Source organism: Sciurus carolinensis, chromosome 4 (assembly GCF_902686445.1).
Source record: "Sciurus carolinensis chromosome 4, mSciCar1.2, whole genome shotgun sequence".
Taxonomy (NCBI): domain Eukaryota; kingdom Metazoa; phylum Chordata; class Mammalia; order Rodentia; family Sciuridae; genus Sciurus; species Sciurus carolinensis.
The window spans coordinates 114698196-114720437 of NC_062216.1; the positions used below are offsets into that span (position 1 = coordinate 114698196).

Below are 22242 nucleotides of genomic sequence, written 5' to 3' on the forward strand. Positions count from 1 at the left end.
GGGCTCTGCCCATACTATCATCTCCTAGCACAGAAGTCCTAAGTATGACTTCTAGATTTAGAAACTGACTTCTTAGTCTTAATGGTTACACATTTGTTATGGATGGAGAGAACATATTTTACTTAATAGTTTTTAGCTTTGAGTATACCTAACTTCCTTTCATATTTTTCTGAGGACCCCAGCAAATGATAAGGGCAGGTGTGTTTCATGAGAACCTTCAACAGGAGTCAGTTCCAATAAGAATTTCAAAAGTCGATTTGGAACTTGAATGTTCATATGAAACGAGGCCTATTTCTCCTTCTCCCTCCATATTAATTAATTCTCTAAAATTTCTGAATTTAATTCAAGAAGTGATACATCTGGGGAGGATAGGACCCCTGGATCTCCTATTCTTCTTACTGGGATGGACTCCCTTACCTTCTGTGTAAAAATCTGAAGCTTTTCTCTGTCAGTCTCTCTTTCACTTGCAACTCACTCACCTTCTCTGAGTCCACAGTATGCTGAGGCTGCTGGGTTATAGAGTGGTGCAGTTCCGGTCTGTTTTGACTTTGCTTCCATTTCTGCTGAATTACTGATAAGTCCAATGACTTAAACTTTTTGTCCAAGGAACTCTTTTGAAATAGGTTCTTTCTTGCTTTGCTCTTTCTTTCCCAGAAAATCTCCTTCGTGGCTGAATGGGCTTCCTTATTGGTGGCCTGTAGACCCCACAGCTCTCTTCTTACCTGTGCAGAGTTTGTGCTCCATTGTGGATAAGCTCTGGTTAGAGAATGTATGCAACAGGGTGCCTCAGGGTTAGAATCCAGATCTTGCGGTGGTGCCCGAACTGTGGACATTCCTTGCTGTGTTTCCTCTTTTGCGTAGAAGACACATGGAGAGGTAGCAGGAAGCTGTGAATCCCTTGTAGGGTGGGCAGTCTCTTTCTGTGGACCTTCCCCAAACCCAGGGCCTTTCTGAAGAACTAGCTTCTCTTCTCTCACTCTGTCCATTACTTCCCACACCACTTGGTCCAAACTGTTTCTCTTAGGGGTGTTGTGGGGTGATGAGAACCGATCGCGGGAACCTGTGTACAGGCACATTTTGGAGATAGCTTTCCGGAGGCGTTCTTTGGGTGAGTGGGGTTCAGACTCTGGAGTCAGAATCCTGATGGATGGCACATCAGTTGGGTTGCAATTCCAGAACATATGGGATGGTGTGAATTTTTGGACAGGTGTCTTAGACACATAGGAGTAGAGACAGAAGAAGGCATCAGCAGTAACAGCCAGAGTTTGCACCTGCTTAAACCTGCCTGGGTAAAAGGTTAAAGGTGGTGATTCAGGAGTTCATCAGCAAATTCTCTCTTAAATGTCTCCCTTCTAAAGCCTTCTGAAAGCTCAAACTTCAAAGGACGCTACCAATTTACCCACTAGTGTTTTTTCCTTTTAGATTTTGGATACCCAGGGTCCCCTTTTTCGACTTTCTTGACGCTCCTACCCAGAGGATATCCCAAATAGGAAACAGAAAATGGGTTAAGCCTTAAAGACATTGTACTGATTTGATCTGGCTGAAAGAGAGAAGGTCTAAAGGAAGCAATAGTGGTCTGAGATCTCTTGAAGGCTATTTCTTCAAGAGAATGAAGCAGACATCAAAGTTATCTATCTTCCCTAAACGACATTAGAGGAAATGGAAATGACATAGAGAACGAAGGATTTGGAGCTATGGGGCCCCTTTGTGAACAGCTGAGGCTGGGGGAGAAGTGGAGCTCACATGCATGGTAACACTCACTGGCTAACATGAGGCAGGGGTCTTCCATTTCAATCCTCCGCACCTGAGCCTTCAGGAAGAGCTGGAAATCAATGCCCTTGGCCTGAGAGGGGTTGGTGAAAAATCTTGCAGGGATCCGAGAAGTGTCTCTGTGGTCCTCTTGGCCGAAGCCCAGACTGAAGAGGACATCTTCTGCATCTTCTTGCACCTGATCCAGAATCTCTGAGATGCTGAAATGAGGGAGTTTGGATAAACAGGAGACAACTTTGAGACATATGATAATCCAGAATATCTAATACAAGTATCAGGAGGTTAAAATTTCTGGCCATTTCTCCACCTTCCACTGTGACTTTGAGAAAAGCTTTCACTTCTTGAAACCTAAATTTTCTGTCTGAAACATGGGAATTATGAGCCAGATTTAAAAGCTGAATAAAATCTTAGCACAGTGCTGTGAACAACTTGCTACCGGTGAAAAAAATTTATATAAATATGAAAACATTTTGAAAAATGAAAAGCAGTATAGATGCAAAGAAATTATGTAGTCGCATTATTAACTATGTATGCATTATTAATTAGATACACTGTGACGTATCTGGCTTTTGCTAGGTCTTTGCAACTTGCCACTCAACTTGCCCTAGTAGTTGTATGGGGAACAACAAAACAATGAGTGCTAAGGAACACAGACCTGCTTTTTGTCTCCCTCTGAAGTTAAAAATGAATCAGTAGGTACATTCAAATCCTGATTGTGAAAAATACACCTCTTTCTAGCACTATTTTCAGGAGAGAGGCCCTGGGTTGCCGAAGATCAAGTGCTCACTCTCTCTTTCTCTCTGGAACCAAATCGTACCTACATTCAAATCTGAGTATCACTGGTGACACCATTGCTCAATAAATGCATTTCAAACAATGGGGCCAGGGGAAATTATGGATTATTTGAGACTGAATAAACATCACTCTCCTCAGAAAGAATGCTGGGTGTTTTGATCCAAATAGGGACCATCTTGCTTAATTAATAGCTGAAGAGTTGGAATTCTGAATCTACTCTTGTGATTGCCAGCTAAGTGCTCATTTTATCTCCATGGTTCTGAGGGTTCCCATCTGTGAATTGCAGGCATATGAGTGGATAGCGGTTCACAACCATGGCTGCATGTGGGCCTTTAAAAAAACATAACACAGATACCTGAATCCTCTCTCCAGACATTCTCATTTAGTTGAACTGGGTGTAGCTAAGGCTACAGCTCAGGGAGGATAATTCACTAAACACAGTCATAGGACAAAGTTTAAGTCTCAGAATCAGGTCTTGAATTCAAACTTTGACTCCAAATTCCTGACACTTTTCATCATACAACACTCATCCTCATCACTTTCCATCTTGTGTAAGATCTGTGCATGTTTTATCCACCCTATGGAATGGTTGAGCCCCTTAGGGTTAGTCTTTGTCTGTTTAAGCTTTTTAAATTCTAAAGTTATGGAATGACCAGCATTAACTGATATTTTATTGCTTCATTCAGTCAACAAGTTATTTGATGAATCAATAGATGGTTTATTGAGTACTTACTGTGAGTCTAGGCACTGGGATGGTAACATGACTACTCCTCCTGGAATATAATATTCAGTGGGAGAAGACACCTGTATTTTATACAGAACATCCAGTTCTGAGCAGATCCTCTGCATCCCACTATTCTTAAATCAAAAATGTTCATATTTCTCAAGAGGGCATAAAAACTCCAATAAGACATCTCAGAATAAAGGGAAATAGTTCTTAGGTCCATTCTCCTTTGCCTGTCATCTTCCTTGCCCTCCCAGTCCTTCTGAACTTAGTATTTTACCTTGAACTTGTCTTGTTGGTCCCACCAGTCATGCTGCTAGAAGCCAAACTACAGCCAAGATCAAGTAGTTGTCCAGGCCTGGGCGTCTGGAGGAAACTCCTGCAGAGATCAAAGCTAGTGTCATACAAACCTTGTGACCAGTCTGCACCCTGGCATCAAGCACCCACTGACTGGGCATATCCACCTTCTGCTGGATGCCTTTGAATTACTTGCGGAGGAAACCCAGTCTATGCCCTCGTTGCTGCTTAGAAAATTTCACTCTCTATTTTGAATCTGTTTTTAATCTCTTCGATTCTGGTCCTACTCTAGTTTTCTGTCTCCTAAGGTGACATCATTCATCCTGGCTGACCCTGGAGGCTTACCTGGAGAAGAGTTTTCCATTGGCGGCCAGCAGTGTGGCTGAACAGGAACAGAAAGACAAAGAACATGTTAGAAGGGAAAATAAAAATCACTGGAGTTGCCTCTCTGAATTTAAAACAGTCCTTCTATTTCCCTATGCCACTGCTACAGGCTAGCTGGACCCCAAGAATTCTGCTCTAGATTATTTAGCATAGTTTGGAAAGGGGAAGGCAGAAAACACCAGACCTCTGAACTTTTGAACCATGACTGATGTCTAGGCAGGGAACCCCCACCCCCATCCCGAGGAGGACAGTCATTCCACTCTCGAGGCTCCTGTTGCTGCCCCACCACAAGAGTCTCCACAGGTCTCAGGAGAACAGGTGGTTGGACCTCTTACTTAAGCCCTTTCTTCCTACAGTGGTCTCTCTTAAACCCAGTACTCAATCTTCTCTGGGCTTCCTATAGAGAAAACAGTCTTAAAGATGTCTGGGCAGCAAATATTACATTGATTTTTATATTATCTTCCCAGGAGCAAAGGCAAGCTCCAGTGATGGACTGGTAGGAGTCACGATAGGCTGGTGAGGAAGTGTTTCTGCTTTCTGTTTTTGCGTGAGAGCCTGAGACCATTCTTTTTCTACAGATAAGACCCCAGGGGGAGCCTGCTTCTTTCTGAAGTTGCCCCCTTCCATGCTATCCTCAATTCATCCAATATGTAGCTTCTTCCCTGATCTCAGCTTCAGAGAGCTGTGCCACTTACCCTCGGCTCCAAGGGTCAAGTCATCTTCAAAGCTGGCCCCATGGCTGGAGCACTCTGTTAAATAATCAGGTGAGGGTCACAGAAAATTAGTCTGGAACACACACACACACACACACACACACACACACACACACACATTTGCATGCCTGAATTCTGCACATATCCTCAGATTTGCACAACCATATACTTACACTAGGCATCCACTTGTTTCCACAGCTACCTCCAGCTTTACAAATACTACCTGGGGAATTTCACTCATGTTTTGATTCAGAATTACACATACACTCACATATACTAACCAGTGTTCTATGTCACACAGACCCTTGCCAAACAGAAAACACATGAGGGCGTACACCCACACACAGACACACACATATAAATGCACATGTTTTATGAAGTGCTTTTCCTGTAGCAGTGGTCGTTGGCTGAGCACCACTAACAGAAGATAATCTTTCAGTTTTAGTGAGTTTGTAAGCTCCAAGCTGGCACTTTCTTTTGGGCCTTCCCCGGCAACCTTGTAACAACTGAAAGGTGGTTTGCAGACACTTTAGAGATAGGCAAGCATTGTTATGTGTGTACACCCCACCTCCCCAATAGCCGTATCACTATTCAGGTAGAACAACAGCAGAGTCTATACTTACCATTGTAGATGGACTGTCCTGCTTCCTCACAAAACCCCTCTTCAGAGTCTCTGAAACCCAAAAAAAATCATCCTACAGGTTGAAATCACAATAGTTTCTAATGGTTTTCCTCAATTATCTCCCAGATATTCATGTTATTTTTCAATGGGAGTCAGCAGTACTTAATTTACTTTTCTATTGGAGAAAACTAAGACAGAGTAGTTATCTGACGGACAAATTCATAGACGTTTCTGAGAGGAGCTGGGATTGGAATGCACTGTATTTTTGATAGTACTGCCATTGTTCTGGCAACACTGTCTAAAGTCAGGTTTGCAATGATTCTTCAATCTTTAGGTAAAATACAAAATAGGGAATGAAGAAGAAAAATTGGAGAAATGCATTTATAGAAGAGGGGTTTTGGTGCCATATTTGCAAATCACAAATACAAGCATCAATTTTCTTTTCTTAAAGTCTTTAGGAAGTCACCTTATCCACCCACACCTCCTTTCCCTTGGAACCATGATCTTGCTGAGTATCATGTCTTTCAGGAAACAGCAGAATTGCATCTTGGTTAGAGATATTTTTAGATTTCTAGATACGGGATATTATCAAACATTTACCATCTCTACCAGAAGAACAAACGGAAATCAGCATAAGTGGTGGTAAGAAACAACTCAGTTTCATAAACAAGGAAGGAATTATTTCTTTTCAAAACAGGTGATTGAAGTATTCTGTGAAAAAGCTTTGAACTGGGAATAGCACATCTGGGTTCCAGATCTGGCTCCTTGTTGCTAGTGTGTTCTCAAGTACTGTGTAAGGGCCCCGGATCACTAGATTTTATCATGAGCTAAGTCCACTTCAAGGACTTATAAGTTGTGAGATTTGTAGTTTGTCTTCCTAGCAGTTTTTAAAACAGCAGTTGTGCACAATGCTTTAAATGTAATCTCAAGGGGGGGCTTGAGTGGAGAAAGGTTGGTATGATGATTGGCAGGGAAATGGACTGGAGCTGGCCCTAACCAAGCCTCCCCCTTTATCCATGTCCAGAAATTCAGATAACTCTCAGGCACCTGGAGTATCCTGATAGGACATTTAACAATGGGAATGGGATTAATTAAATCTGTAGATCAAGTGGTGTTTACATTTTACAAAATAAATCATTACATATATAGACAATTTTGCTTGTACCCTCCTTTCAATAGTGAAAAAAAATCAACCATGCTTTCCAAAATCTGAGTATTTATGTGATGAAAAAACTGCACATGTAAAGTGGTACTTAAGCTAATTAAGAATGAGTAACTCTAATAATACAACTAGAAGTACAAAAACACACATATCTCCTAATATATAATCACAGGAAAATGTGTTGCAATGTAATACTACAAATATGTGTATATATTAATATATTCATAAACATTAATATTTACTGTGACTGCTAAAATGCTATGGTAACTAATATAGTCATCTAATACTAGAATATTGGATTTATATTGCATTTAATGCTTGTGTTATTGCTATATATTACAGGTTGAGTATCCTTTATCCAAAATGCTTGAGATCAGATTTTGGGTTTTTAAAATTTTGGAATATTTGCATATACAAAATGAAATATCTTGGGGGATGGGACTAATTCTAAGCATGAAACTCATTTATGTTTTATATACACTCTGCACACACAGCCTGAAGGGAATTTTACATGATATTTTTAGTGTGTTGCATTTTGACTGTGACCTATCACACAAGGTCAGATGTGGAATTTTCCACTTATGGTTTCATATCAGCCTCAAAACATTTCAGATTTTGGAGCATGTTGGATTTTAGGATTACAGATGAAATTCCTAAGGCATACTATTAGCAGAACTATAACTGAAACAGACTACTATCCTACTTATAGGTTATACCCAATGGAAATGACTATGCATGTACACACACACACACACACACACACACACACAGAAATTCTAGTTGTAATAATCCAAAAAGGAAACCCCAGAATCTCTAGTTAGTGTAAAATGGAAAAACATGTAATGCTAATTATGCAATTTAATACTACAGAAGGATAAAAAGAATGATCTGCTACTTGTAAAAGCATGAACAAATATCACAAACATAATGCTAAACAAAAGAAACAGATAAAATAGTATATATTGCATGATTCTACTGCATAAAGTTCAAAAATTCTAAAACTTATCTAAAATGTTATAAATCAAGGTATTGGTTATGCTGGGAGGTGCGGTAGTGAATGGAAGGGAACAGAAAGGGGCTTTTGGAGTGCCGGTAATGGTCTGCTTCAGGTTTCTGGGTTGTATTCCCTTTGAGAAAATTCACTGAACTCCATACTTAAAGCTCACTGATTTTCCAGAAAGTAAATTCTACTTCAATATAATTTGTGTTGTAATAAAACATGTGCTAGGTACAGCAGAGCACACCCATAATCCCAGTGACTCTGGAGATGGAGGCAGGAGGATTGCAAGACCCTGCCTCAAAATTAAAAAATAGAAAGGGCTGGGGATATAGATCAGTTGTGAAGTGTCCCTGAGTTCAGTCCCTGGTATGGCCCCAAACAAAACACAAACAGAAAAACCTACTGATATGTACACTTCAATAAAATTTGCTCTTCAGTAGATACAATCTTTTTATCGGGTACACATTCTACAATTCTTTCTCTAGTCGTGCCCCTCTCTAGTTGCAGTCATTTTATATTCTTTTTTGGGGGCTAGCCCAGGACTAGCCTTGGGGCAGTGGGCTCTTGTGTGTGTGTGTGTGTGTGTGTGTGTGTGTGTGTGTGTGTGTGATCTACCACATGGACATGGGCTGGATCTATTGATGTCTTCTCACTGAGCATGATGATTTGAAACTTCGTGGCCTTCACCCACACCCCAGGCATTTCATGAGTTATTGTGTAGACCAGAAAATCAATGTCTGGGGACTAGATCCATAGCTGCTCCCCTCTTCTCATTCTTGTGTTGAAAGGTCCCATAGCATCACATCAACTCTGAAATAGGGGAACCAAGGTACTGTTCCTCCTGTGTGTCCAATTCATGAACAGATAGTTGTGTGGGGAACTGGATTATGAGAAGAAGCTTGTGGCTATTTTTAGCTCCTTCCAGCAGTTTTCATAGATGTCTGCCTGCAGAGACTTAAGTTGAAGCCCGCATGATGATTTCTGGGCTCTGAACTCTACCCCTGATGATTCATGAGCTAGATTTTTGTGTCCCAGAAAATCCCTTGACTGAGTAAGGGGAGAAAGGAAAGCCATAATTTGTAAAGATGTGCAGGTTCTAATCCTGTAGCTGAAAGGACTGCCATTAGATTTCAGTTGCACTGAGAGACTCTGACACTAAATGGTCCAAGAAGGTGGTGGATTTTCTTGGAGAACTTGTCAGAAAAGAAAGCCCTCTTGCTACCAGAGGGTATCTGGCATTGAAAATGGAAAGAAAAAGGAAACTTTGTGGTCTTGCAACTAAATTTGGAAAATGCCTGCAGGGCAACGTAGTGGACAGATAAACAGTAAATTGGGGACCTGGTGCATCTGTGGTCCTGGCAGCCTAAGAACTGAAGACCACGGCACCTCAGCATGCCAGACTTAGAGTGTGCTTTTCCTCTGGCTTCTTCATATCTGCTTATCAAAGGTCAAGTGTTCTCTCACCATTATCAATCATTCTCATCATTATTATCCTTCAATTTCTTCAATTTTCCCACATAACTAGAAAGTGCAAGCATACATTTCCTATTTCTCAGAATAGGGACACGTTCTGAGAAATGTGGCATGAGGTGATTTCATCAGTGTGCAAACATCATAGACTGTACTTACAAAAACTAGACCTGCTATGATGTCACTGGATGGTATAATCTGTTGTACCTGCTGTTTGTCACTGACTGAAATGTCAAGAGTAAGTGCATGACTCTGTTACATTCTTACTAAAGAGAATTAGAAAAAGAGAAAACTGGAAATGTTGTCTAAATCTAACAAATCCCCTTCCAGAGAAGTATGTAAGCATGTTAATAGATTCCCTTATGGCCTTTTTGAAGTTTAAAAATTGAAACTTTTTCAAAACACAGAAAAGTAAAGAACTCTGACAGATACTCCTATGCCTGCCACCCTGCTTTCACACATATAAAAATATGCCTTGTTAGCTTCAGAAAGAAATAAAATGTTCAGTAATAATGATGGACTCTCACACAAATGATAAAATATTAAAGATTTGACTAGAGTCTCCTCCATTATCATTATATCTACTCTTTTCCTTCCGAGTGGTAGCCAATATCCAATAGTTGGTGTATATCATTTCTGGTCATACTTTTTCCTAGTACATAGAAATAGATAGGAAGATATATAGGTAGGCCAACAGATAGATTTTGTGAAAGTAAATAGGTATAGAGCTCCTTTTAAATCAGGTCATTCATATGCCATTCTAGAGCAGAAGGCATGTGCATGTATATCATCTCATTTAAACATCACACTTTATTATTTGGCACTTCATTATTCTAGTGTGCTACTTTATAGGGAAGGAGTCTACCATGGAATTTCAGTTATTTTCTTCCAGTTTGCTATGCAGGTGGTAGCACAAGAATTAGTCTCAACTCTTGGAGGCTTTTCACTCACCGGACCACCTTTTTATGTCTTGGATCGGGGTTTATCTTTGTAGAACATGGATGGGGAAAGATTATTTCTAGAGTTTACAATGTTGCATTTCCATGAACTTACTCATTTCAACTAGAATTTAGTATATTTGAAATTAAGGGGCATATTTGAAAACACATGGCACCTTGTCAGACAATTGGACATTTAGCAAATGCACAATTAATAGTTGACGTAAATTGATCAGACTCAAAAGTAATTGAGATAAAAACACTAGCGGAGCCAAGGATTTCTCCCATTTACATCTGTACAGCACTTTAAAACCCAGTAACCTGCAAACATTCCTATCATCATCATCCTTTATCTTCCATTATGTTGAGGACCACTAATCAACTTTGAAGTCAGTGAACTGTGAGTAAAATTAGGACAACACATTTTGTAAACTATAAGAACAAACACAGAATGAGTACTCCTTACACTGCCTTCTGGGAGAGTTGAAATAAGCAACTTTGGATTATTTGATCCTATTTGTTTCCTATGGAATAAGTAAGAGTGGGTTATTTATGTCATTAATAGATGAATTTACAGTCTATATAACGCTTGAGACATTCCTGGAGGGAGAATAAAGTGTGTGCAGGAGCTAAGACATTTGGAGATTTCATTCTTACAGAAGCGATTAGGCTGAAGTAGGTCACTAGCTTCGGCTTTGTGTCTGGGTAGACGGAACCTAAGATGGTAGAGGCTGAAGGGGGTTGGGTTTCCTATTTCAGTGTTTCTGAGCAAAGTGAGGGCATACTTTGCTTTGAAGGGCCTGAACTCTTCACTGTTTTGAATGACAGTGGTGACCCTGAGCCTTCCTCCTGTTCTGGTGCATGGCTCTTCAGATCCCCTTTCTAACTCCTCCTCTTCTGTCACACAATGTGAGACTCCAGTCTGAAGGAGGAAGCAGTGGAATGGAGTGGGATCTGGAACTCAGCTCCACCATTTCCCACAGGTACAGATTTCGGCCTGTTCTTTAGTGCAGATCCACCCTGGATGCCTCTCTCCAGGGATGCATTTGCTTTACATCCTGGATCACCAGATGACGCCAAATCCTTTTAGCACCCTGCCAATCACTGTCAACCTCATCCCTTCTGGCTCGGTTCAAACCCATCGGCCTCTCTGAGTTCCCAAGGGGCATGCCCGTTAGCACAGGCCACCACCAACCACGTCCACTGCCACTGTTTGTCCAGCACTCACCCGCAGTCCTGCAGCCAGTCTTCAATCTTATGGATTGGATTCCCTAGAAAAGTCACACATCAGGTCACTGTGAGAACTGAAGGGAACCAGACCTGCTCCCTGCAACTCGCCCCATTCCCCAGGTTTGTCCTTATTTAAGTCCCATCAAGATTCTTTTTCCCCCATAGAACTTTCCTTTAAGATATGGGAGAATATACCCTTATATGAAGGCAGTAGTTATGTCTTCTATCTCTGGTTCCTTTATCCTTTTACCCCTGGAACCTGGGAAATGCCTAAGAGGTCAGGGAACAGGGATGACTTCTTTTTCAAAAGATGTGCTTTTTATTTCCTACCCAATGAGTGAGGATAGGTTTATTTGTGTTAGAATTTTTGTTTTCCTCTATGTGGTCTCTTCTGAACCTCCAAGAAGCTCTGAGAGGCATGTAGGAAAGGGACTACTGCTTCAACTGGACAAGTATGTCTTAGGTAAGTGACTTCTCAAAGGTCACACAGCTTGTTAGTGACAGAGTGGCAGGCAGAGTCCAGGCATAGCTTGAGTGTAGTTTGTTGCACAGACGGAGTAGAAACCTCCCAAAGCCTTCATTCACAGACTGACCCTAACCTCGGCTTCCTACAGATGCTTCTCAGGATGATGCAAAATGTCCCCCTTTCTAACCCTATAACTGCCTCTTTCTTACATATTTATATCTGGTGTTTCTTTATGCCCCTTCCCTTAAACTCATTTAAACCAGTTGAAAGGAGCCTCCCTGAGGTCCTAAACAAAGGGCCCACGCCCTGTCTCTGCAGCCCTGTGTCATCTTCTTCCTACCTCCAGACTCTGTGGGCATCCGTGTGAGGTCTAACTGCCTCTTACCTTCCTGGAAAACGTCATCTAGGCTGGAAGGCTCAGACTCTGGAACATCCTGCAGGACCGCCGCTGCTTCCTCTTCCAGCACCTGGGTCTGCCAGTTTCGGCTCTGACGGAGCCAGGCCCTCCGTTTCTCCCAGGACGTGGGGCTTAGCACAGAGGCCTCCATGGCGCCGGCTCACACTTCAGGGCCTCCCACCACGTTATGCTGTCCTGAGGGTGGAAACAGCCAAACTCCCTCATCTGTTCAGAAACCACCCCTTCCCATCTCCACACAGAGGAGCTTGATCTCTGCCCATGCAGGGGGAGGGAGGAGATGCCTCACCCGTCTTCTGCCCACATGTAGAAATGAAATGCTCTGCAACCTCTAAACCCCAGAGCGAGTCTTTGAAATCAGTAAGTCCCAAAGCTTCAAGCATCACTGATTTAACGGACATTGAGAAGGCTCTTCTGACTTCAAGTATCTGTATTTTCATGGTAACTGAAAAGCTGTACTAGCGAACGGTCTTCTTTCATCCTCAGGGATTTTGTCTCCCAGAATCTTCTATTAATACCAAAATATCTTTACATTTACAATTTATAAAATTTACTTAATTTTATCCTTATGGAGATATATAAAAAGTTTTAGGATTTCAGAAGTCAAACAGCTTTTCCAGGGTCCCACAGCCAGGGTGACACCCCACCTACAGTAATTCTGGATTTTGTTTGTTTCTCTTGATTTATTTTGTTTCCTTTTGCTATATGAGAGGTCCACAAAAGATTTTTCTCAGGAAAATAAAAGCTGTGATAGAAACAAGGAGATACTGCTTTAAAGCAATTAGCAGATAGCACCTTTGGGATAATTACCCTCTGATTTGTCAGCTTGTGTTTTTGCATAACTGTGAATTACTTACCCAGTTATCAATGCAGTAATTGATTCATCTGCATTACTTTCATTTAACAGTATCTAATCAACATCTCTGTTTTCTTCCAAAAAATACATAACCATTGCTCTAGGCATAGATTCAAGGAGAAAGAAAGATGGGTAGAATCATTCAATTGTCCAGATCAGAGAGGCTGGAGGCTAAGGTGCTCTGTCCTCTGCCTCCTCCAGGCCAGCCCCACCCACTAGCATCCCTCCACAGTGAGGAAGTAGATGCAGGACCAGGGCTCTCTGACTTACCCCCATTCCCTTGAGCTGCCATGAACAATTTTTATCTCCAGAGTTACACTTTTCATTATTGCAGTCAGGAAAAATAAAAAGAAAAAAGAAATCTCATATTCTGTTCTTCCTACTCTTATTAACACACATGCAACAAAAAAGGGAAGGGAGTATTTATTCCCCAAATTATGTCAACATTAATAAGAACTAAGAAATCATGATATAAAATAAAAATGAAAAAAAAAAAAGAAAAAAGAAGAGTGAGAGTTTCCAGAGACTTCTGTTCTTCCAAGACTTAAAAACAAAATCATTAGTGACACATTCAATGATTTAAGCACTAAAATAGCTATTTTAGAAGAGAACATCCTGAACATAAACTGTATTCCTGGGGCAATAAAATTGTTTTAGATGCCTCTGCTTGCTGCAGACAAAATATATCCAGAGAAAAATAATACATAATGACTGCTGTCTGATCCAGATTCTTTTGTGTCAGGTCCAGTTGAAGACATTTTTCCCCCCTAGGGGAGACAGCAGTTAGCACTATGAGAATTTGTGTTTACTCTGGGCAACTGGTCCTTTGTGCCTTTTAGGGAAAATTAAATCACTGAATTAAGCTTGTGTTACAGGGAAGCTACATGGTGGGTAGTGACTTGCTGTCCTTAGGTGATGAAGAGAGGATGAAGCAACCACAAAGAACTTAGCAAGAGAGTCTGAAAAACCTTGATCAGAGTGTGTTTTCCTAGTCCTGACCTCCAAAAGATTTAATAGGTTGGCTCCAGTCAGGCCAGAGAAGAAAATATTTGATTTGCCTATTGTCCTTAATTCCTGCAAGAAGTGGATGTCGCATGATCACAGGGACTCTTCTGGGCACAAGGAGAACATTTCTGATGGTTAGAAGAACTTAAAAGGAAGGCAGGAGTACAGGAAGACAAAAAAGAAGGAAAAATGGAAATAAGGAGAGGAAGAGAGGAAGATAGGTACCTGACTTCTACAGTTTCCCAAGCACTAATGGTAAAATCTTGGGAAATTCAATCCCTTTCTCTGGTCTCAGTTTATCACATAATGCCTAGAATGCATGGTGCTGGCATCTCACTAATTGAGATGATAGACAGAGGGTTTCAATGTCCTCTGTGATATAAATCTATTTTAGATTCCTCTGTGTGTCTGAAACTGTCTCATAGTTATATAGGTGAATTTCCTCTCCAACCCCCGGAAGCCCCCAATTTTCTTTTACTTTTCCCCTTCCTTCTTCCTCAGTCTTGGCCACACTCTACTTGCAAATCCTAGCTTCCTCCAGAAAGCCAGGTTGGGTTCCCCAGCCCACCCTGTCACTGAGGGCCTTCACTTGGCCTCCTCTCCTTCTTCTTCTTCTTTTGTTGTATATGGGTACAATACCTTTACTTTATTTTTATGTGGTGCTGAGGATCGAACACAGTGCCTCTCATGTGCAAGGCAAGCGCTGTACCACTGAGCCACAAGCCCAGCCCCGCCTCTTCTTAGTTATCGTCACTAACATACTTTAGGTATTTATTTATTTATTTATTGTTTACTCTTCAGCTTAGACTGTGAGCTCCAAGAGGACTGAGATATTTGTTTGGATTGCTCACTGTTGTGTTCTAATGCCTACAACAGAATCTAATACATAGTAGTAGCTTAATAAATACTAAATGAGTGAGCATTTTGTAGGTGACTGTTCTCCCTGCTCCTCAATGCTTTGTAGAGACATCATAGACACATGCAAGGAGATCAGTTTCAAAGGTGTGATAATAAGATTTCATTATGTGTTTACAAAGAATATAAAAACGTTTTGGACTGAAAGTTGAAGAGGGAAGGCTATTCCGTGACTTGTTTCTACCCTAGGAGTTCCTATAATTGAGGACAGAAGTTGTATTTGCAACCCTATTCCTATTTGCTTCTGTCTCTATGTCCTGTGCATAGTGTTAGGTCTTTAGGCCAAAGTAACTCCATTTTGAAAATCAGCACCTGCCCACCCAGGCATGACCTTCCCCATTAGCCCACCCCGAAAGAGTCCCTAACTACTGAAACCACAGCAAAGATGTCAAGTAACAGTCACGGGGCCAGACTGGTTATTTATTAACTACTCCATTGTACATGACTATATAGTTTAGAAGTTTTTTTTCTGCAGGTTGCTGTGCCTTGCAGAGGGGCAGCCTGGCAAACTCTCTCTGTCAATAAACCTTTGCTTGAACTCAGAGCTGTGTCTCTCATGAATATTTGTGCCAGTCACCCTAACATATAGTAGTTTTACTTAATGCAAATACCCAAGATAAAACACTTATGAAAACAGAATCCTTAATGCTTAAGGGGTTCCAAACAAAGGCTTATGAATAAATGAATATTATAGTTATGGCAACAAAAAGACTAGACATGTTGTATGCCCTATGGCCTACTGAGAAGGACTGCCATTTTCCAGGCAGTTCTGTGATAAGGGAAGAAGGTGTTCACTTGAAAAGGCAACAGTGGTCCTGGGTCTGAGAGAAAAGATGCACTGGACATGGTGCTGGGGAACTAAATTAATTTCCCCCAATCTTTGCCACCCTTGGGTTGTACAGAACTGTAAATACTATAGAACAGCAGTGTTAGGAGGCAGGGGAAAACAGAACTGTCTTGTTCGTGGTAAGAGGAAGAAGCTGTACTGGGAGATAAGAAACTGGGCATTCTTTGTGGAAATCTGGAGGAAGTGACAAAGGGTTATCAGGAAAGCACATCATTAGTGTTATAGAGAATTGAAAGGCAGGTACACCTAGATGTCCTTGGGGTCCCTTGTAATATAGAGAAGGGCAGAGACATATTTCCTCCAAATAAGCCAATCAAAAACACAATTCTATATCACAGCATGAAGTGAAAAGAACACTGACTACCAACATTGCTGAATTTATGTCCATACATCCCAGTTGGGTTTGAAATATTTATGGGAATAGTATCTATAAAAATCCATTTATATAGTTTTCCCATTAAAAAATAGGAGACAATCCAGTGGTCTCTGGAGTTACTTCCCACTTCCACAAATCCCCTTTTAAATGAAGACTGAGTTGTAGGGATCCTGGGCTTGCAGGTTTCACTGACCCAGGGAAGTGGCAAGCCAGAGGGAGGCCCAACTGGACTCCAGATGGATGAGGTTCGGTCAGGAGTTGCTCAGCGACACCCAGCACTTCTTGGATTTTCTGCTTCTTTGTTTTTGCTTATACAGCACCATCCACCTTCTACCTCCCTCTTAAAGGCCTGTGCAAAGCATCTTTCTCTGCTCAGCCTCTAGCCACTAGCACGCAGGCCTGTGTCATGCTCAGCATGACAGCAGGAGGCGATCTTTCTTGTCATTATGTACTACTCTTTCTCATCTTCCCTTAAACCCTACCTCATAGCATAGGAATAGTTTTCAATGGAGGTGGCTCAGTACACGCCGTACCTGCAAAGAAGTGAGAATCACTCTGTTGCTGGAAAATGATCCTCAGCTGGTGCATGTCATGGGACAGGGACTCCTAATTTCCTCCTGGTCTCAGATCCTATGTACACCTGCTGCCTCTCTCATAGTGAGGAAGAGAGAGGCTTGGGTATGGTTTTTCCAGTCCTTTGTTGGTACAGCAAAAAGATCCCTCAAGTCTGACTAAATTTATAAAGTTTAACAAATTCTTCTATCTTCAAAAACTAGTTTCCATTCCAACTTTTCATTTATTTAGATTATTCTAAGAATAGTCAAAAGTTCCTTCTGAACTCTCTCACCTTCGTGGTGATACTCTATTATTGTATTTGACCTCCTCTAGGAGAGTAGAAGTCTGAAGCCCGCAGATACCTTCCCTCCCACTTCCGCATGAACCCAAGAAGCCTCACCAGTCCTATTAATTCTTGCTTGAATTACTCGAAGCCTTCTCCTTTCTCTCTGCTGTCACGTCCAGCACTTTTCCTCTGCACTTCTTCTATTTCTTTAGAGGTTTGTTCTCTGAATCCTTCTCACAATCTGTCTAGAGTTCTGGAATCTGACTACACCCAACTAGGGTAAGAGAGAATTCGCCTTGTTCGGAGGATACTGTGGTGAAAATGGAAATCGTAGCACTCAGAATGGAGGCAAGACCAGAGAAATTGCCTCTAGTGGTTTGAGATTTGGGAGCTGTTTACAGCTGTGCCCAACAAAAAAATTACCATCAGATGCAGAAACTGCAGCAGTAGCAGCAAGCTGTCAGGGGTATGTCACTATTGCTGAACTGAGGACGCCACCAACTTTCAGTTTCTATTCACTGACATGAAAGAGTCAAAGCGATGGGGACTCACAATAGTTGATATGCGTGGAGTCCCTAATATTTATCCATATCTGTGCTGTGCTTCACTTATCTTGACAAACACTTTAAGGCTAATGATCATCACCTGCAGCCCACAGAGATGCGTGTCTTGTCCAAGGTCTTGTATTTAGGAACTTGTAGTGCTGAGATTTACACTCAAGTTGATCTGACTCCATGCCATACAGTCTTTCCACTAATTATAACATAAGAAAATAGCCTAATGTCACCATTCAACTGTCAGGGATGAATGTAATCTGGGATAAAGGAAGTGTTACTTGCTTTGTGTTATTAGTATAGTTTTCCCTTTTGACTCCCACTAGATGATTATGAAGAAGTTTATCCTTTTACAGGCTTATAAAGCAGTTTTTTTTTGTTTTGTTTTGTTTTGTTTTTTGTTTTGGCAAGGACCCAGTTAGGTTATACTTGTGAGGAGAGATTCTAGAATTCTACATTGCTTTCACATTTTTTTAAAAAAATTGAGCCACATCCCCAGTCCTTTTTATTTTTTATTTGAGACAGGGTTTCACCCAGTCGCTCAGGGCCTTGCTAAGTTGCTGAGGCTGACTTTGAATTTGTGATCCTCCTGTCTCAGCCTCCCATGTTGCTGGGATTACAGTTGTGTGCCACTGTGCCTGGCTGCTTTCCTATTGTTGTGGCAGTCAGAACATTTAACAATGGTCAGGCAGTGGCACTGAACAACCAGAGCTGAAAACATTCACAGACCTATAGTTGGGTCCTGTGAGTGACTAGCTGATGTGGCACTGAATTTTGGGAACTAGGCTGGGGAATCTTTTGGGAAGAAATGGGATAACCAGGTTGGTGATGAGCACTCAGAAGACTTGGAGCAATGAATATTTATCATAATTTGTTATGGACACATTTTAATATTTCAACACCCATGGACGGACCTAACAATTTGTATCTGACAAATATCAGCTCTGCTGATGGGTGCTTCAGAGTAAGGTGGGGACCATAGTTCCCCGTTTGTCCTTGATAAAATGATAAGCCCCCTCTATACCTAAGATTTTCATATATAAAACAGATAATGTGCCAAGTTTTTTGGTTATTGGAGGTTAAAATCAGGTAAGGTATAATAAATGATAGCTATGATTGTTGTTAATCTGCCTTCACCTAAGACAGTCACTAAAGCTGGGACATTTTTAGAGATAAGGAAAGAAGGAAGGGGGAGGGATGGGCAGTAAAGTATATCTAATCCAGAAGGTTAAAGAGGCACGTTACTGTCAGGCAGAGAGGAACAATGAACAGTAAAAGATCCCTCATTCTTATCTAACGCCAAAGGGATCAGAGAGATCATCTAACCCTGCGCACTCATTTTGTAGTAGAGGAGACTGGAAAGAGACAGAGACAGAGACACAGAGAAGACTCAGCTGGAGTCACAAAGCTTAAATAGTTGTAAGTGGGATTCAAACTCACAAGTTCTGTGGCCCAGATGCATGCGCTCTCCCTTCGCGTCTCGCAGCCTTCCTTGTGCCGCTCTTGGTCCCTAAGGCCCAGGCTTAGGTGGGCCTCCAGTACTTTGGGCCTCTGTCCAGGGACCTGGATGGTCTAGGTCTCCCTCCTCCTCCGATTGCATTCGATCAGTGCCTCAAGCAGAGGCTGTGAATTGGACCTGAGAGTGAGAATACGCGTAGGAAGAGAGAAAAAGGAAGTGGCGTTTCCATGATGGCCAGAAGACCTTCCGCATCCACAGCCGAGATGCACTCCCCTGCTCTTCAGGGCTGTGGGGAATCCCAGAACCGCCGATGTTTCTATTTGTGGTCAGGACAATCTCCACCCGAGCCAGGTTGGCTGTCCCCAGTCTCCATACCCCAATCTGCAACAGGCTCTTGCATTCCTTCATCCATGAGAAACGTCTTCTTGGCTTCTAACCCTCTTCCGTGTCACTTCAGTTTGGAAGATCATCAGAAGGAAACTTACCTGAGTGTCGCACCTGAGTATTCCCAGACGTCTGTGGTCTGAAGGAGCACTTCAGTCTAATTCAGGGAAAAAGGAAGATGTTATTTGGAAAAGAGTAACAAGAACAATGCCAGCTAATCAATACAGCTCCCCTCCTTCCCACAAATTATTTTAGCTGAATAAATACTGAAGGAAGACCATCCGACACCTCTTTTTCTCTCCTTCCCCTCCTTCCTTATTTCTATCTTCAAAATGTGCGGGAGTTTTATGGAAGGGTTATAAACGACTCCAGGAAATATTAAAGTTCTGCATTTGGGAAAAGTAATCCTGTGCTTTCAGTGAGAGAGACACTAATTTTTTTTTCATATGAATGGGCTAAAAAGACACCCAGAAGAAGAAGCTGCAGTTCATTTGTGCTGGTTTCCATATGATTTTGTTGAGAGAAGGTAGGAAGAATGAGTAGATTTCTTGACCATTGAATCAGCTCTGTGAATTTATGTCATTAATTTGATCCTGTCTTCTTGGTGATGAAGCTCTTTCCCTCATGTACTTGTTTATATTTTTTCCTGATTTTATTTTATTTTTTCCCTTTGTAGCTACACATGCTCTTCTTTTCAACCCTTGTCTCGATTGGTGGAACTTTATTCTTAACCAAATCTGTGTTCCAGCCATTCTGCATTAGACCTGTGGATGGTCAAGGCAGATTGCTGTGGGTACTGGGAGGGCCAGTTTGGCCTTGTCCCCTAGGTGGAAAACAGAACAGCTGTCAGTTTTCAAGTGGAAATTCATATTTGATCTTCTTTTCTTTACTGTAACCTAGATTGAAGCTTGTGGTCATGACATGGGCAGGGACCAGACCTTTTCTGGGTAGTTTATTAGAATCTGAATCATCAGCCTTGAACTGGAAATGACTTTTGGGTTTCTGTGGCCACAGATCATGCCTAATCTCAGGATTCCATCTTAACTGCCAGAGGATTAAAGGAGTTATGAGAATATGTTGTTATTATAGTTATAAATAATCTCTAAACTGCCTGGGGTACCTGTGAATAAGAAATCACATGTTAGATCCCACTCTATCCCTTTTGTTATATCTTCAGTTTGTTACCTCTCCTACTATTCTCAGTAGAGACCGGCAACAAACCTGGTTTCCTCCTTCCTGCTAATGCTTCGTGTTATCAGATCTGTGACTCTAACCACTGGGGCTGAACAACTACGGAGACTGAAGCTTGGACACACAAATCACAAGCCTCCAACCTCTAGCTGCCTATCCTACATACTGCCCTGAATTGTTTAAAAATTGTTGCCCCTCTGTCTGGGATATTCGTGGTAGACAGTCACTAGGGCTTTTCTGGATGTCTCTTCTAAACCCTCATCATCCTATCAAACCACTTCTATGGGACTCTCTTGTCTGTGCTCTGCCCTGAGACCTCTTTTCTATTACTGGTGATCTGAGTGGCACTGTAGGGTGTGGGAAAACCCCAGTTGCAGAGGATCTTTCCATTCCTCCACTCTACCCAAAAGTCATGCAGGTGGTGACATGCTCAGCCTGACTTCCACTGAGACAGGTGTTGTTGGAGATCACCTCCCACTCCGGCATTATGGAGGTCGTCGAGAGGCCAACATATCCACCTCTGAGATGTGGAGTCTGTCAACAGTTCCAGACCGGACATCAACTGTCTTGAGCTCCCAGTTCATTTGGCCTGGCGTCATCTTCCTGTATAAGTCCTCCTAATAAATTTTGTTGTAGTTTATCCCTGCAGCAACTTTCTTCTGCAGCTTCCAAAGAAAGAGGTCTCGCCCACAGAAGGCAGAGGTGAGTCAGGCTGGGTGTTGTCAAGAGTCAGAGTTAAGGACACTAGAACAAGACCTGCAGTGAGACTGGGAGATGTCTCCTTGGGAACTTTTCAAATTTGGAATTAGACTGAAATGACCTCAACAGCGAATTCAGCAAGATGCAGAGAGAAACTCAGGTGAGAAAGATGAAAAGTGCCCATATATTAACTCAGACCATCAAAAATCCCATGTCTTGTGACCCTAGATGATTAACATCTCTGGTAATAGGCAGAGCAGGTGCAGGGGTAGTGATGGGACCTCCTTGATCCTATAGCTTGACAATGATGTTTGCATGCTTGAAGCCAGGGAGGTGGGAGATTGTCTCCCTGCTTTTCCCTTTTCTTGGCAGCTTGAGTTTTCTCTGACCTGTTTCAATCTCCTAGTATCATCCTAGATCAGTGCACCTTAGAATTGAGGTTAAGACTGTACTTACCCCTCTGCTGGTAGAGAGTTGAGTTTGAGGCAAAGCAGTTCTCATAGCTGGGCTGAGCCCTCCCCCAGGTGTGGGGACAGAGCTGAGGCCCCCAAAAAAGTCTCATGTTGTAGATTGTGCTTCTCTCTATTCTCATTCAACTGCTGCTGCCAGCTCAAAAGGGGAAGCGGAAATGAGAAAACAACTAACTACACAGCATCAGCACAGTCCCCGCCTCCTACCCCAGCCACATCCTCTGCTTTGGCTCAAGAGACTGAAGAACAAAACATCGTAGTCTTTCGGCTCATAGGGAGCCCTTCCTCTCAGAGTGCTGCCTGACCCTCCCCAAGGCAATGCAGGCTTTTCCTGTTGAAGAAAATGTGCAGCTTGAACGCACTTGTCTCCAGCAGGAAAGGTGTCTAAAGTGAAAACTCACTCTCTCAAAAATTGTCTCAGAGAGGATGCTTACGGCTGCAGCTGGGCCAAAGCCTGTTTTTGCAACTCTTTCAAACTTCCCCAGAAGCTTGTTTTCAAATTCTGTGTACCATTATAAGAAATTTTTTTCTGTGCTAATTTGTTAAAACTTTGTTTTCAAGTTTAAACTCACTTCAAAGTTTTGCTTTTTTTATTTTAGTCTGTTTTCCTAAGGAATGTTGAAAGCTGAACTTTGAAAATTGCACTCTAGGGATTCTTC

The 22242-nt window shown here is 41.9% G+C and overlaps 1 protein-coding gene across 5 annotated transcripts in view; it reads right to left on the bottom strand.

Moving 5' to 3' along the window:
* Tespa1 (thymocyte expressed, positive selection associated 1) overlaps positions 1-21699 on the bottom strand; it is a 43849-nt gene extending 22150 nt beyond the window's left edge. For 3 of the 5 annotated variants that reach the window (XM_047550596.1, XM_047550597.1, XM_047550595.1), the window contains exons 1-11: positions 21570-21699; positions 19325-19380; positions 18821-19016; positions 11957-12163; positions 11104-11146; positions 5307-5356; positions 4666-4719; positions 3932-3968; positions 3570-3668; positions 1762-1970; positions 480-1285 (exon numbers count right to left, since the gene is read on the bottom strand). In XM_047550596.1, the coding sequence (XP_047406552.1) occupies positions 480-1285; positions 1762-1970; positions 3570-3668; positions 3932-3968; positions 4666-4719; positions 5307-5356; positions 11104-11146; positions 11957-12119 (1461 nt within the window). In that variant the 5' untranslated portion in view covers positions 12120-12163; positions 18821-19016; positions 19325-19380; positions 21570-21699. Of the gene's footprint in view, positions 1-479; positions 1286-1761; positions 1971-3569; positions 3669-3931; positions 3969-4665; positions 4720-5306; positions 5357-11103; positions 11147-11956; positions 12164-18820; positions 19017-19324; positions 19381-21569 lie in introns of those variants that run through there. The other 2 variants (XM_047550599.1, XM_047550598.1) reach the window with 2 other exon arrangements.
* Positions 21700-22242: the final 543 nt, after the last annotated feature.